Source organism: Pseudochaenichthys georgianus, chromosome 15 (genome assembly GCF_902827115.2).
Source record: "Pseudochaenichthys georgianus chromosome 15, fPseGeo1.2, whole genome shotgun sequence".
NCBI lineage: Eukaryota > Metazoa > Chordata > Actinopteri > Perciformes > Channichthyidae > Pseudochaenichthys > Pseudochaenichthys georgianus.
The window spans coordinates 23,922,468-23,938,460 of record NC_047517.1 but is presented as its reverse complement, the minus strand read 5'-3'; the positions used below and the strand labels follow the sequence as shown (position 1 = coordinate 23,938,460).

The 15,993-nt window shown below is 44.6% G+C and overlaps 1 protein-coding gene across 3 annotated transcripts in view; it reads right to left on the bottom strand.

The window, feature by feature from the left end:
- slit1a (slit homolog 1a (Drosophila)) overlaps positions 1-15,993 on the bottom strand; it is an 87,285-nt gene that overhangs the window by 16,318 nt on the left and 54,974 nt on the right. For 2 of the 3 annotated variants that reach the window (XM_034100524.2, XM_034100525.2), the window contains exons 9-16: positions 13,429-13,576; positions 8,977-9,048; positions 6,343-6,414; positions 6,170-6,241; positions 5,786-5,929; positions 4,102-4,265; positions 3,140-3,163; positions 170-314 (exon numbers count right to left, since the gene is read on the bottom strand). In XM_034100524.2, coding sequence (XP_033956415.1) covers positions 170-314; positions 3,140-3,163; positions 4,102-4,265; positions 5,786-5,929; positions 6,170-6,241; positions 6,343-6,414; positions 8,977-9,048; positions 13,429-13,576 — 841 coding nt within the window. The remainder of the gene's footprint in view (positions 1-169; positions 315-3,139; positions 3,164-4,101; positions 4,266-5,785; positions 5,930-6,169; positions 6,242-6,342; positions 6,415-8,976; positions 9,049-13,428; positions 13,577-15,993) is intronic. The other variant, XM_034100526.2, reaches the window with a different exon arrangement.

Below are 15,993 nucleotides of genomic sequence, written 5' to 3'. Positions count from 1 at the left end.
TTCATGTATGGAGTCCTAAAAGGAGATTGAATAGCTCTATAATGTTCAGTGTAACATCATGCTCTTGAGAAGCTTGCACTTATGTCTGTGACATAAGTCACAGGACATACACATGACTTATTATCTCTTTCTGTTAAAAGTGTACAAAAGCCTTTTCCCGATGGCTTACAGTTCAGAGGTGGATGAAGGGATGTGCTCAGGGATCTTGGTGAGTTTCAGGTTGGAGCAGTCCACTACGTTCGACTCACAGCGGCACTTGGGAGGACAGACTGGGTCGCTGTTGCAGGCGTTATTCAGACGGGTGTCCTCTGTACCTGAACAGGAACAAATTCACACACAGATTGACATCAGTCTCTTCCCTATAACCAGAAACATGCCTCAGTCGCCCACGATGCGGTAGTCAGGCATGAGCTGGATGTCAGTTTGTCCTGTTTTTCCTAACAAATCTTTAACCTTAGGCACGCTGCAGAACATCCTCTCAGCTCTGCTACTATTCATAGGACAGAAATGAACGGGTGAGGGTGAGGAGATGGAAGGGTGGGGGCGAGGGTGAGTTACTTTAGAGAGGTGATAGAGTGGGAGCAGTGGGGTGAAAAGAACAGTGGCAGGGGAGATTGAGATAGGGATGCCAAAGAGGATTTAGGCTGCCAGCTTTAGTGAAGCAGAGCACCCAAGAGAGAGCACAGGAAGCGTGTGTAGACAGGTGGAGTCAAAGGAGAGGAGAGGTAGCAAACAGAAAAAGAAGGGCATGAGGGACAGAAATGCATGCAGGGAAGAAAAGGAAGAGAGATGTGAACATGCAGTTGAGAGAGAAATGAAAGGTGAGTGGCAAAGGTGCAGAAAGACGTCTGTCCTGAGAGAGGAGGGGCAAGAATTAGGCAGCATGGGGAATGTGGGACGTTTTCCTGCACCTCCTCTGTCTATGAATAGACGTTACGTGCCAAAAAGCGTGCTGCCAGTTACATCATGGCTGCTCAATAATGGAGAAGCACTGGGAGTGTGTGTGTCTGAGTTTGTGTATTGTGTCTCCGTTGTATATATGTGCGTGTAGACTTAATGTGTGTGCAAATGTCCCATTTAGAGGGAACAGCCCAGTGATTTCTGTGGATATCCTAACATCCTGTTCCCTTTTTTGCATGGTCACACCGGTGGGCCTCCGGTTTGGTAATGACGTCAGCACATCGGACACCGAGCAGGAAAGCCTCAAACAACCAGGACAAAATCCTACATTGAATGCACCAACATTATTTTCACATAAATGGAGCGACATTTGAAACCATGACCTAACCCCAAATCCTCATTCTTTATCCTATTAGAATCCGTTTGGACAGAAAAAGAGTGCATTTGCAGTCTCAGAAATGACTTCCAGTGCAAAGACTTTCCTTAATCTGTGTCACTTCTCAGAGTGGCTCAGTGGAAGGTGCGGATAGTCCCACTAATGTAGGTCATTAACAAACTTTCCCTCGCCAGGCCATACAACAGGAAAAGGCATTTCCTGCTACAGAGGAAGCAATGAAGGTACAGCTCAGCGCTTTGATCTTGAGGATGTAAAGGAGCCGGGGGAGAGTCGTGATGAGCCTGAGTCATCGTCACCGTCACAAGTGGGTGGTGGCGACACTTTTACTGTCAGCAGATTTAAACGAAACAGGAGAAAATGCAGGAGGAGACGAATTAGGTTTTCCCCTCTCTAAGGCACGAAATGACTCATCGCTGGAGTTGTAGGAGTTCTCACAATTCCCCGCAGCTTGGTTCCTCATTATCAATGGATTATGGAATTCCAGTGCTGTCTGTGATTGTGTGTGGGTTGAGTGCACGTGTGTGTGTGTGTGTGTGTGTGTGTGTGTGTGTGTGTGTGTGTGTGTGTGTGTGTGTGTGTGGTGTGTGTGTGTGTGTGTGTGTGTGTGTGTGTGTGTGTGTGTGTGTGTGTGTGTGTGTGTGTGTGTGTGTGTGTGTGTGTTGTGGAGGCTTTTATTGTTATCATTCAGGGAGGGTACAATTCTCATTAATCACACTTGGCTTTGATCTTCCTTGTGCTTACATTTTACTCCCATTTGTTCTCTTAGCCAGTGAAGAGCTTTATCTCAGCCCAGCGCACAAAGACACAATAATTTACTAACACACAGACAAACAGGCGTATACACTGGATCACACAAGCAACTGCACCACACACACACACACACACACACACACACACACACACACACACACACACACACACACACACACACACACACACACACACACACACACACACACACACACACACACACACACACACACACACACACACACACACACACACACACACACACACACACACACACACACACACAATTTTCTTGGAAGTGCTCTTGTTAAGAGGTCCGGAAACATCCGCTGATAGGAATCTGGGTCCTCTGGTGGGCTTTATTTTCTTTAGCTCTTACTGATAGAAAGGACACACTTTCCTTCCCCTCTGTCCTTCTCCTCCCCCCCCACCCTTTCTGTCCCTCTTGGTGAGTGACTGTCTGTGCTCATGCCAAAGCAAAGAGCCACTTCCTTTGGACTCTATCTGCTGAGACTGTTAGGAAAACAGAGCTGAGGAGAAACAGACGCTCTCACACGTATATTCATTAAGATGAACACGTGGGTCCAGTCACTCAAAGGCCCAATTAGCTGCTCTTATATGTATACATTCCTACTAGCATGCCCATTTTGAATAATTTCAAGAAGTAAATTCTCTGAAGTCCATTTCCTCTGTTCATCCTACCATCATCCAAATGAAAGGATATTACAATTACACAAGAGGTATTTAAGAGTCATCATTTTGACTCTTTTGTTTCCTCTTCAACATCATTCTGTCTCCTCTGTTGGCATCTGAATGCTTTTGTTTCCATCCCCACGTGACTAAGTAGTACCTGTGTCGCCAGGTTTCCAGCTCTCAGCAATAAACTTGGTAAATAAAATGTTATCATTACGGAAAGGAATTGTGCCAAAACTACAAAAAGGTTGTTATAAACTGAAAATATCCTTTAATCTGCAGGAGAATGGTATTTAAATGAATACGTAATGGAATGAATGATGCCTCGACACGGCTGCGGTGGGATAATTAAAGAAAAGAGGAAGACAATGATAGGTGTGAACATTTACAAGCACTCACCTGGGATGAAGTACTGCTCTTTGGCTGTGATGGAGAAAAGAAAGAGGGACGGATGTCAGTGAGACCAGTCTGGCCGGCATAGCTGTGGTGTTGCTATGCTTCAGAACAGTCATATATAAAGATTATATATGATGACACAAGGTATATGACATTCAAACAGAGAAGCCTAGGACTGTCTCTGTGCATGGCAATGTGGAGGAACTAGTAACGATGTGAAAAGGTGGTAAATATTTGGCTGTTGCTAAGGAAGAGTGAAATGAAGGGAAGACAGTGAGAACAAAAGACAGAAAAAAGAAAGAAAGAGAAAAACACATGGACTCCCTTCTTCAGCAGGTCTAGCAACATGAGGCTATAAAGAAGTGTGAAACCTCAGCAGCGCAGAGTGCCAGACAGCGTAACACAGTGCTTAAACACAATAGTGGGCAAAGGAGGAGGGAGGGTGGATGGTGAGCATGGATAGTGCAGTGCAGAGGAGTGAGGGGGGGTAAAGGAAACCTGAGCCTGGCAGGCAGAGAGTGGGGAGCTGGGGGAGATGGAGGCTGAGATTGGCAGAGGGCAGAGGAATGGTGGGCACGTAAAGAAACTCTAGCCCTTATGCCAGCCTCGACTGGTGATCTCAGCTCAGTGCGGTTTGAATATGAACCACACTGTGGTAATATGGAGGGGAAACAATCTGTCTCTCCTTGGCCCCAAGTTCATCTGGGGGATATTGATTGAGTCGCACCGGCGCAGCAAATGGCCGAATAAAACATTTAGCCAGGAATGATCACTCATTACATATGTTGTAAGGTGGAGGGAACAAAGCAGAGATAAAAGCCACTCCCAGTGGAGAGGAAGAGAGAAGGTCAGAGTAAGAAGGTGAGAACAAGTGGAATAAAAACAGTCTGTCCGAGAGATAGAAAGCCCGAGAGAGAAATGTGAGGGAGACATTTGTTCAGAGTGACACGAAGCCACCGGCCTACCGGAGCAGCGGAACTTCTTGCTCTTGATCTGTCCGATGCGCTTGTTAGCGAGTCGGCGAGGGCTGGCACAGCGGGCGCCGCTGGTCTCGATGGGGTTGGAGCGCAGGTAGTCTGCCAGCCACTTCAGATTACAGTCACAAATAAATGGATTCTGGGCCAGGTGACTGGAGAACAGCGAGGGAGAGTTGGAGAAAGGGGAGGGGAAGTAAGGAGAGAGAGTAACACATTCAAATACATGGAAACTGTAACCCAAAGGCCAACAGAAACATCATAAAGAGTATATCTATATTTATATATTTGTTTATTGACTTTAAGGTTAAGTCATGTCATAATACCATGATCTTATTATGTTAAAACAATAGTTGGACACTTAAGGAAATGTCTTTTTACTTATTGTCAAGAGTAAAAAGAGAAAGTTGATACCACTCTAATTCTTGTGAGGTAAATATGAAACGACAGCCAGTAGCTGGTTAGCTTAGCTTGGCATAGAGACCATCTTGGCTCTGTCCTTCTGCAACTTCTTAAAATGTAAATGTTTTGATTTATGATTCTGGGCAAACTTTACTCAAAAATAAAAAAAACTAAACCGTTACTGAGAATGTTAAGAGTGTGATCCCACATAATTCATCATATACAATAATGTAAAACATAATAACTTTAGGTTGATTATTTAGTAAATTATTTTTGCACACATTTAATATATTGAAAAGATTTTTGTTTGTTTTGCTAGATATTTATATTGTGTTGACAGATTTCACCAATTTCATGATCAATAAATGGAGTTGACTCAAGATTAGCTACACCTCTCAGCTAACACTAATTCAATAAAAAGTACCAGAAAATTAAGAATCCAAGACCATAACTAATAATGTAATAAACATCGCTTTAACTTTACTTCAGCTCAGTGTGTACTTTAATCCAAATTATGAAGTTAATTAAGGAGTGAAGAGATCGTGGGAAGACTTTGCGTGTATTAATACCCCGATTTGAAGGGGTATAAATACATGCAATGACCAAACAAGAAGCTTGTTTTTAGACTGGGACCCTTAAACCCAGGGCTGTGTGTGTGTGTGTGTGTGTGTGTGTGTGTGTGTGTGTGTGTGTGTGTGTGTGTGTGTGTGTGTGTGTGTGTGTGTGTGTGTGTGTGTGTGTGTGTGTGTGTGTGTGTGTGTGTGTGTGTGCGTGCGTGCGTGTGCGTGTGCGTGTGCGTGTGTGTGTGTGTGTGTGTGTGTGTTGAACATAGTGGTAGCACTATCCATCATCATCTTCAACAGGTGTCTAGAAGACATTAGCATATATGGATGACAATCTCATGTGGTGTGTTTGAGACATGGGAGGCGCCGTGGTGTGGGGTCTGTATTGATAACAGCATGTGGTTTCCTTGTTTATCGGAAAAGAAAAAAAAGGAGAACATTCATTTAGACCGAATTGGTGCTGTCTGGGTAACGGCGGTGGAAAGAGGGTGTGGTGTGCGCTGTTTTCTGGATCTGGCCGCAGAAGCTGTGTGTGTCCGTGTGTTTGTGAAGATGATAGATTCACTCTCCTCTCTACCTCATCATTCTGTGTTATTACACAGACCTGCAAGTAAACAACTCCTGTGTTGGCTCATGTTTGATGGTGACAGCTCAGTATGTGTCAGAGCGTGCGCAGCAGCAGCATGTTTATGTGCGTGTGTTCCACTCACAGGGTCTGTATAGCTCGTAGTGAAGTGAAGGTGCCCTTGGCAACAGTTTGGATCTTATTGTCGTAGAGTGATAGCAGCGAGAGATTCTGCAGGTCCTGGAAGGCGTTGGCACGAACGCAGTGAATCTTATTGGCATTCAGCAACCTGAGAGTAAGGGGGAAGAAAAGGAAACAAAGAGAGAGTGCGGAAGAAGGAAGGAGGGAAGCAGCCTGTCAGTGTTTCTTTATATATTCATTCATTATGCATTCCATCTAGAAAACTGTGCACAGGTACAACGTTTATTTGAAGGTTATGACTTATTTTACTGAGTGGGAGTAAAGGATGCGTGGTATTCAGTTTATGTCTGCAGTATATCAGCAGAGTGTGTGTGTGTGTTCTGCTTACAGCAGTTGCAGGGCGTAGAGGCCGTCAAACACCCCCTTGGGCAGGTCGGTGATCTTATTTCCATACAGCACACTGGGAAATCACAACACACACTTGCATAAGACACGGGAAATGACAACAGGGTGAATATTTATGCAGAGATACATGCAGAAACTGGGCTCAGGGCCACTTACAGGGAGTTGAGGGAGCGCAGGCCCTGGAAGGCATCAGGAGCTATCTCTGAGATCTGGTTGTTGCTCAGGTCTCTGCGTTGAAGAAGAAGGTCAGAGATTTAGTCAAGGAAACTGAGGTCTTGGGAAAAGTCATTTTTCTGTGGAAGTTTTTACCCCAGTGTCACCTGGGTGTTCTTATAATACATCCATTGGTGTCACTGGCAAGCAACGGGGAAGTCAATGTAGTGAGAGCTGGATTGAGATGAGTTCCAGCTCTCTCCCATATTTGCTGGTGGGAGATTCAAGGGATTTAATGAAATTGAGCGAGCTAGAGTTTTGGAGCCAATCAAAACATTTGCTTGTATCATTTGTGGCCCATCAACTGGCCCTGTGTTGTATCAAGGTGAGTGTGTGTGAGTAAAAATGGGGTGCAGGGCTAGAATCCAAAGAGAAATACAGTAGACTGCCTCTGAACATAGTTAATAGGATTGACAGGCCTCTCCCCACAGGATAACCACTAAGCCTGTGTGCCTGTGTGTGTGTGTGTGTGTGTGTGTGTGTGTGTGTGTGTGTGTGTGTGTGTGTGTGTGTGTGTGTGTGTGTGTGTGTGTGTGTGTGTGTGTGTGTGTGTGTGTGTGTGTGTGTGTGTGTGTGTGTGTGTGTGTGTGTGTGTGTGAGAGAGAGAATAAATCCAACAGTAAATGAGGAACAGTGGGACAGAAAGAGAGAAAGACAGATGGAGAGGGAGAGTTAATGGACTATGTGGACTGAACTCCAGTCGACTGGATACCTTTGAAGGAAAATCATCATGTGGTGAAGGAGAGGGATATTTTCTCATTTGGGGGTAACAGTCAAATAAGTACCCATTTGTCTTTTTGCAAAGGACTGAGGTTTCCTGGAAACACAAAATGTGGCGAAGGAGCCAAATCGGCACCGGTGTGTGTCTGTAAACTCAGACGCTGGTGTGTGTGTGTCGGTGTGAGGGCTGTTACTGCATCCCTGTCTTAAGGAGCGGTTCATGTGGAGGGCATCTAAACTGGGACAAGGTGAAAGAAAATGTGTGTGGTTGGTATTTACAGGGAGAGGAGGACACACATGGTGAGGAGAGGGATGCTCACATAACTCCACAAATAAACAAACAAATACAAACACACAAAATCCCTAAATATAACTTTAACTTACATAATCATGACTGACAATACAAATATTTTCCAGATAATACGTGGGGATAACTAACATCTATTTATACTGTAAGACATACATATGAACATCAGCAGAGTCTGAACCCATAGCGTGAACATACTGTATGCGTCATGATGTGGATGCTGTCTACACACAGTGTGTTATGGGGGGGCCGGCAGTGAGGGCACACTGCCAGCTGAATCAACAGAGCGATGGAGGGTCAACACAGACATGTGGCCATGCATTGTTGTTGCTAAATGCAGATTCAGCAGCAGCAACAGTAGCAGTTCATGTCTGCTTTAAGTTTTACTTCGCTAAAGGCGAAAAACCTGACGTTTTGTTGAGCATAAACTGACAAAAAATAAAGATAATTCACCAAACGCCTAAAGAAGAACAGCAAAGTTGCCGTAAAACCTGATATACTTAATTTAAAATATGGAGTTAAGATAAAATTAGCATTTCCATGCATCATATCTTTGCCACAACATTAACAGTTTGTTTATATGGATTTGTTCAATCTGTTAAACTGCCATTGGACCTGGTTTTTATATTCTATACAAAAAATGTGTATCATATTATTCAGTAAATAGTAATTACCTTTTTGTAACCAGTAACCATTTTTCAAAGTAACCTAACATTTATTTATTTTACGTGTTTCCTTTACAATAACATAGAAACTGATTTGCAAAGAGAAAGCAGTTTCCTCAGGAGTTCAGCATGTCAGCATATACCTCATGAACATCAAACTGTCCCTGCAGTTGGATTATAAAGCAGAGAGGGATCCTTAAAGAAGTGCAGAGAAACTCTGTGACCCTCAGTTTCTCCCTGCTGCTATGTCGGTCAGGCCTGGTGGTGTTGGAGCTGTGGGTTTGGCCGACTGGTGTGTGCTGGCTGGTTGACCGGACAGCTGATGAAAAACCACTCATCTACCAGCCTGATGCTGTTCGCTCCCAGAGAGAGCGAGGCCTCATTCCAGCACACTCTCCGTCCCCTCATCATCCTCCCAGCCGCAGTTTACAGTGTGCCCACGCAGGCACAACACACACACACACACACACACACACACACACACACACACACACACACACACACACACACACACACACACACACACACACACACACACACACACACACACACACACACACACACACACACACACACACACACACACACACACACACACACACACACACACACAGACTGGACACAACACTAGCCAGGGGAATACCAGTGCGCAGCATGAAAGATGAGAACAGTTATTATGCTCATGTAGCATCTGAGTGCCTGCTTTCCATGCCACCCCAAGTCTGAGAACAGGAATATGTTCTCTCGGCACAGACAAAATAAATACTTCATGCTCCTCAGGAGTGGAATGAGAAGACTGCCAATTGTCGCTTATTTTTCCAGCCCTCAACTTCTTGTTCTCGTCTGTATTATTTAGCCCTGAGGTGAGTGTACTGCTGTACTTACATCCTACGCAGCTTCTTGTAGGGAGAGAAGGCTCCGGGAGGAACAGACTTAATCCCATTCTGCTCCAGACGTCTGGAGAAAAGAGGAGAAGAGGAGAAGAGAAAAAGATACCATCAGTTAACCAACAATAGACTTTTCCATGGTAACAAAGTTGAGTAATCCTCCCATTACCTCTGACCTTTGGTGATTGGCCTGCTTATATTAGCGGAGATCTATTTCCCAGCTGTAATAGGTCCAGGCATGTTGGAGTCATAACATCCTCAGAACCAATAAATAGTCTGAATACTAAAGTGCTGTGGAAAAGGACTGGAGGGGAAAAGGCTCCGTCTCGATTTGTGTGAGGGTGTTAAGGCCTTCAACTTAAAGTCATATTTCTTTTTAGTATAACATTTACAGTTTCCAGCACTTATGTTCTCATATGATATCATGAAATCAATAATGACCTCACTTGTTCTTGTGAAATTTGTTTTTATCCTCTGGGTATCTGCAAAGTGTCCGCTGAAACCTTTGCAGTGCGGTGAAATATGACTTTTCTAGTTTACTCTTTCCTGTGAGCCAGGGGGCTGCTGAGGCAAAACGTTGACAAGAAAAATGTCGGACAAAATCCCACCATAAAAAAACTGTCAAGGAACAAAATGAACACAGAGACATACATACAATTGGTCGTTTAAAACAGAACAGTCACAAACTCTAATCAGTGTCAGATGGTCCCGGGGAACCAGACATCACTCAACCCCATTAGTGTGGGCATGCATGTCTGTGTGTTTCAGGCCGGCTGCTACTTAGGACCCAGCTCAGTCCCAGAGCAATTCCCTGGTGTATCTGGCAGAGGGCTGTTTATCTGCAGGTCACTTCACAGCTTTTAAAACTATCCTTAACAAGGCTTAGCAGGGCCTGGAGGGAGCCAGCTGTGGGCCTGTCTGGTTGTCCGGACCATGCAGAGGAACTGGCGGAAGAACAGGAGGCATGGGCCTGTGCGAGATTTGGTAGACCAGAGGAAAACAGAATCTAAAAGATCATTAAAACGCTATTTGTTACCACAGGGAAAATGAGAAATATTTAAAAAACGTATTGGAAACTGAATGTTGTTGATAGTTTTAACCATCACTCTCTTAAGTGTGTAATTTATTGGTTCATGACCATTTCCACATAATTAAATTATTCTACTAGAGAAAGACTTTTTACATGCCTCTTGGCTGCTGTTTATGGGGGTAAATGTTTTGTTACACATTCGCCACAGCCACTTAACAGTTTTGAGTTTCCACATATTTCAAACTGGACACTACCCTTCAAAGAAGTAGCCTACATTTATGGAGCGATATAGGAGCGTAATTGACATTCTTAGGATAGCAGTGATTCCAGACCACAGATTCCTGCGGTGTGCATGCTCTCTCTGTCTGTTTTTGTCTGCCTGTTCCAGTGTGTCTGTGGATTTACAGCTAAGTGACAGCGCTGTGGTTCCTCTGCCCTCACCATGCGGCAGAGTGCTGGGCCAAGTGGCTTTAGCGCCTTCTCTCATCAACCAGTCTGTCTGCCCGGTTCAAACCAGTCTGGCACTCTTCATAATGTCTGCATGTGTTTCAGCATCTACAAGCTGTGTGTGTGTCAGCATATAACAAAACCCTCCGAGCCAGACAAGGGCACACAATGCTGTCTGACAACTTTGTAGCCAAAGCGCTGTGGCTGCTAGCAGATCGATATATGTTCAAGCGACTTAATCCCTCCAATCAACAAAGGAGCTGCTTTGTCCAATCACCAGAGAAAAAAGACACAATCTCTCAGAGTCGCCTTCGGACGGACAATCAATAATTTCTATCCCATTTGTCAGGCAGGACATTTGTTTGTGTGTGTCTGTGTCTGTGTGTGTCTCTGAGCTAGTGTTTGTGTCAGCCCAATCAATGCTCCTCATCCTTTTCACTAGGGTCTGAGCATGGTTTTCATTAAGGGGAAACACATTACGCCTTTGGGTATTCCCCCAATGCGTGCGTGAGTCAGAAATGGATGGCAGGACCGCAGCAGTGGATGAAAGGAGCGGGGAGAGGGGGGGTGCATTTTTATGGCAGAGTTCAGTCATTGCAGACTATGGTGCATAATAATCTGTTGTGGTAGTGTTTAGGCTAACTGGGCCTGGTCTCACAAGAGAGGAGTACAGAAACCAGCTCACATCCCCACAGCCATAAACACAACACTGGCATTCATTAGGGGAGAGCAGGGCATGGAGGTTGCCGTTCTCCGATTTGTACGTAATGAGAGCAGCATGTGTGTGTTTGTGTGTGTATGTGAGTTTCCTAGTGCCTCATTAACAAGGCATTAGGCTGGCCTTGATACCCAGCAGCCCGCCTTGCTGTAATTGAAACTGATTTTATAATGAACTTCAAGCACAGATCAAACCTGCTGCACCAAATTACTGAGCGGAGTCCCCCCCCTCATGCTTTTTTATTCCTTCACTGATGATCTGCCTCCTCAAACCTGCCTGTGGTGCTTTGGCAAGCAGTGAAAGACGGAGAGAAATGTGGAGGAGGAAAATAAATCAAGAGAGGAGGAGAAATAGTGAAGGAAAAAGTGATGTGGGAATACAACCTGTACGGTAATGCGCTGATGGGCAGGACAGAAGGAATGTGCATGTTAAAAGCCAGTGTTTCCCTGGTCTTGTAAACCATGAATCAGAACATAGTAGAGTTTATTAGCAGGACGTGGTTAGGCACCAATTAGATCTGAAGGGCAGGGAGACATTTAAAATGTCTTTACTCATCTGCTGTGCCGAGAGAATCTACTGTCTATAAAAGCTGTGCATGCTGGAGCTATCTTTCAGCCATCTCCCTGTTCCCCCATTACTGCTGCTCCCTGGTTATTGGGCTCATAGATCAGTCTCCACGAGATACTCCACTTTACAACTGGAGGGCACGCCAAGTTGTCTACAAACCTTAAAACATGGCACAAACTGAGAGGCAATGGTGAAGTTGAATTATTTACATCTCCAAAGTCAATACGCAGCATGTGCGAAGACTTAAAATGGTCTGAAATACCTTAGTGTTTTTGGGTGGTCATTTAATCAGACAAGAATACACAGAGTGTGCACCATACGTCCACATTTGTAAATCCAGCACACCACTGCTCTAGAAATGGGTCAGGGTTGTTGGGGAACATGGGATCTGTGACTCCCTTATAACTGGGTATTTATAAACAGACCCCATGGGGAGGAGGAGACCTAGAAACGTGTTGTGTCCTCTGAACTACACACATGCTCCTTGGAAGATCATGCAATCCGACTGCCGCCCTTCCCTATATCCTCCCTTTCCTCAATGTGCATAAAGCTTATAAGTTATAACTGCTGTACTATTTCATGCCGACTTCTGCCGGGTGCATTAAACCCCCTGATAAAGGCAGTAAAAGCACTACCTTGAAAAGTCTAGCCGTGCATTCCCGGGGAATGATGGTACGCTGATAGCATGTGGGGCGTAAACAGTTAATGCTCAGACAGATGTTGGAGGACTGATAAACTGACGGAGGGAAAGCGCACACATGTGGTTCACAGCCATCTGAGCCGATAAGAGCATGTAGCAGCAGTCTTGAGTCTGCGTGCGTCGCTCACACTGTACAGCTAACTGATGGATGCCTCGCTGCCAGGTGATGCATAGTGAGAAAAGCAAGCTGGAACAACATATGTACATAAAACATGCATGTTTAAATCTTCTCAGCCATGTTAAACCCAGGCATGAGCTTACACAGACGGAAAGATATATATTTGGAAATACATTTACATCTTTAATGCACACACTTGCAAAAGGATTGCCCGGCAGAACCATGCTTCACAGAACAACGCAGCTGTGGATGTCCCTGCATCTCATTCATTTAGCTCTGCTGCTCAGGTTCCACTGGGCTTAAGAATCTAAAGTTCCTTAATATGAAAGATCCAAAGTGCTGTCTAGTTCTGAGGGTTATCTGCCCCCCACACATTATCAAAACTGAGCTTTACATGATTGCATATGTAAATGTTGATTGGTAAAAAAAAAGTATAGATTTGTCTGCAATTGTATTGTATATGCTATTGGGAAGGGTGAATAGTTTTGATGGTATTACATGATGCAAAATGTTCCTTCCATTTAACTTCACTTTGACGGAGCTGTAATTGCACGTTGTAAAGTTTCTGACTGATCTAGTAACAAAAAAAGGTTAAAAGACCTAAACAACTATAACTTAAGAGTTGGTGACAATGTCAACTCTTTATCATGTACCCACAGCTGCTTCACAGTTAAAGATTTTTTTCTAAAAAGTCGCAAATTATTTCAGCAATGTTTCCCACATTCTTCTCCATGCCACATACTGTAAATGAGGAGCCGAGGAGAACGTTAAATAATTGATACATTTAGTGTATCTATCATTGGGACAAATATAACTGTGCATCTGCTTTCAGGTCTAACAACTGCTAAAGAAAACCGCTATCGTGCTTACATCTCAGCCATGGTGTCGGGCAGGTTGGCTGGGATGGCGGTGAGACCTTTCCCTCTGCAGTCCACGATGTTGTTGCTGCAGGTACACATGGCGGGGCAAGAGCCTCCACCGATGCTGCAGGGCTGAGGGCCGGAAGACTCCTGGTGACCTGATAGGAGCATTTAAAGAGAGAAACAATCAGAGAAGAACATGCAACTACAGGCGTGTGATTACAGATGGATTTGCTTTGTTTGAATGAGAGCAGCATGACTCTGAGCAGGATTAGGCGAGATTGTTTTGCCGGAGGATTTGTGCGCCGACATGGAGCAGCTCCCGCACTCACGTGGAGCTCACACTGCTTTGCTGTTCATGTCATCAACCCTTTGTGCTGAATTGCAAATGAACACACATTCCCAGGGATGTTTTGACATTGAGAAATAGAAATGATACATCCTACTCTTGACTTTGTTGTAAAGCCCAACATCCTTGAGAATCAATGGGCAAGAAACTGGGTTATTTATCAAAGGAGTGCCACGGTATATTGAGAAGAAGAAAGACATGAATAATAGAGCCGGAGCAGCGATTGAAGGCCTCCCAATAACATCCATTGATCGCTCCGTACGTTTTTCTCCTGAGTCTGCGTTCTCTGGGTGGAATTGATGCCATTCTGCACATTCAGCGTTACAACCCCCCACCTCTTCACTTCCATTTGTTCTAAAACACTTCAACTTTCACATTTGCATACAGAGCACAGAACCCATCACGCTGTCTCTAGATACCTGTTCAAATAGCTGCGGCACTGTCAACGATATGGTGAAGAGTGAGAGCTTGCACTGGCAGTATGGGGTGTCGGGTCTGTGTGTGTGTGTGTGTGTGTGTGTGTGTGTGTGTGTGTGTGTGTGTGTGTGTGTGTGTGTGTGTGTGTGTGTGTGTGTGTGTGTGTGTGTGTGTGTGTGTGTGTGTGTGTGTGTGTGTGTGTGTGTGTGTGTACAAGATGTGTGTGTGAAAGCCTAACCCAGATAAAATGAATAAAACAGACTTTTAAATGGCCTCATTTACACAGCATTACTAATCCGAGTTTCAAACCATGAATATTTGATTACCTTCCAATCCATCGCTCAGCTTGTGTGGAAAATGTTGGCGAGAGAGAGTGGAGTGGGGATAGAGATTCAAGGAGAGGAAGCCAGGGTGAGTGATGGTGAAAGTCAGTGACAGAAAAAGCAACGTGCTCAAAACTCCTCTTCCTAAAACTGAAAGAAAGATGGCTGCCAAACATCATCCTGTTCCATACAATTATGGGTTCTCCCTCTTGCACCACAAACCATTAAGCTATGTTTAAGGTCAGACTTCCTGTATCCGGAAAATCATATGGAATGACCTTAAGAGACAAGATTCTTTGACAGATTTGGCAATCAGGTAAACACAACAAATAGCAGCAAGAGCATGGATCAACACTCAAGGAGTCGCTCAACCCACATGATCTGAGACCCTGTGATCTGGGATGGCAGAGCTTTGACAGATCTGGGATCAGGTGTAGGGCAGAGAAGAACTCCCTTCTGATCTAACATGGCATATTTGACAGGCCTGGGATCAGGGAAAGTGCAGAGCACAGCTGGAGCGGCCTTAACAATGACAGCTCTCTGACAGGTGAGTTGAAGCTGTTTGATGTGCGCTCGTCCCCCGTTACTCCTGGAGCTGCTTTCCCCATTATCTCTTTCCCGCCCGCTGTCTCTACCACTCCCGTCCCACTTCCCTTATTTCACTTGCTCGCACCTTTCCATCACTATCCCTTCCTCCAGCTGCTCTTCTGCTCCCTCTCACGCTTCTTAGCGTGGCAGAACCATATCTGCCAATGACCGTCACCACCATTTATGACCTCCCGTCCATTTGCTCCCAATCTAACCTTACTCCACCTCATTTCTCTCATCATTTCAAAATGTTATCGCTGGCTTCTTCCCAGTTGTCTCTTGCCTTGAATTCCCTTTCAGAACAACATTTGGGTTCTCTCGTCGCAGTCATTTCTTCCCTGTTTCCCACCACAGGAGTTGTGTTTTATTCCACCCCCTCAAGCAAGTCAATACTCATTGCTAATTTAAAACACAATATTTTTACTTCCTTTATTATTCCCTGGGAGCATTAATTCAATGCAATAGTCATCATTTTTTATGTCCTATAACCTCAATTGGCGTCCAACTTTTACTCACCTCTCATGTAAATGATCAAGAGGTTTTACAGGCAAATGTTTTGCTCAATAAAATCACAGTGGAAGCCACTTAGAGAAACTAAAGTCGCTGTAATCTGAAGTAGAGTAAGAGGATTAAGAGTAATTGGGATACAAATGGATTGGCTGTGGTAACAGCTTCCTGCTGATCACCTGTTTAAAGTAAACGGGATCACATTGTGGTGAGAAGAGATCAAAAACAGAAACACAAATGAGCTGCTGGTCATGCACCAGATCGTCTCCAAGCAAAAAATAGAAACATGGGGGTAAAAGTGTTTGGGGGGGTCTGCTTTCCCCAGTTTTTAATGAGCCTGCCAATTTGAGGTATTTTATCGTGATGCGAAACGACTGCTTGAAAAAAAATA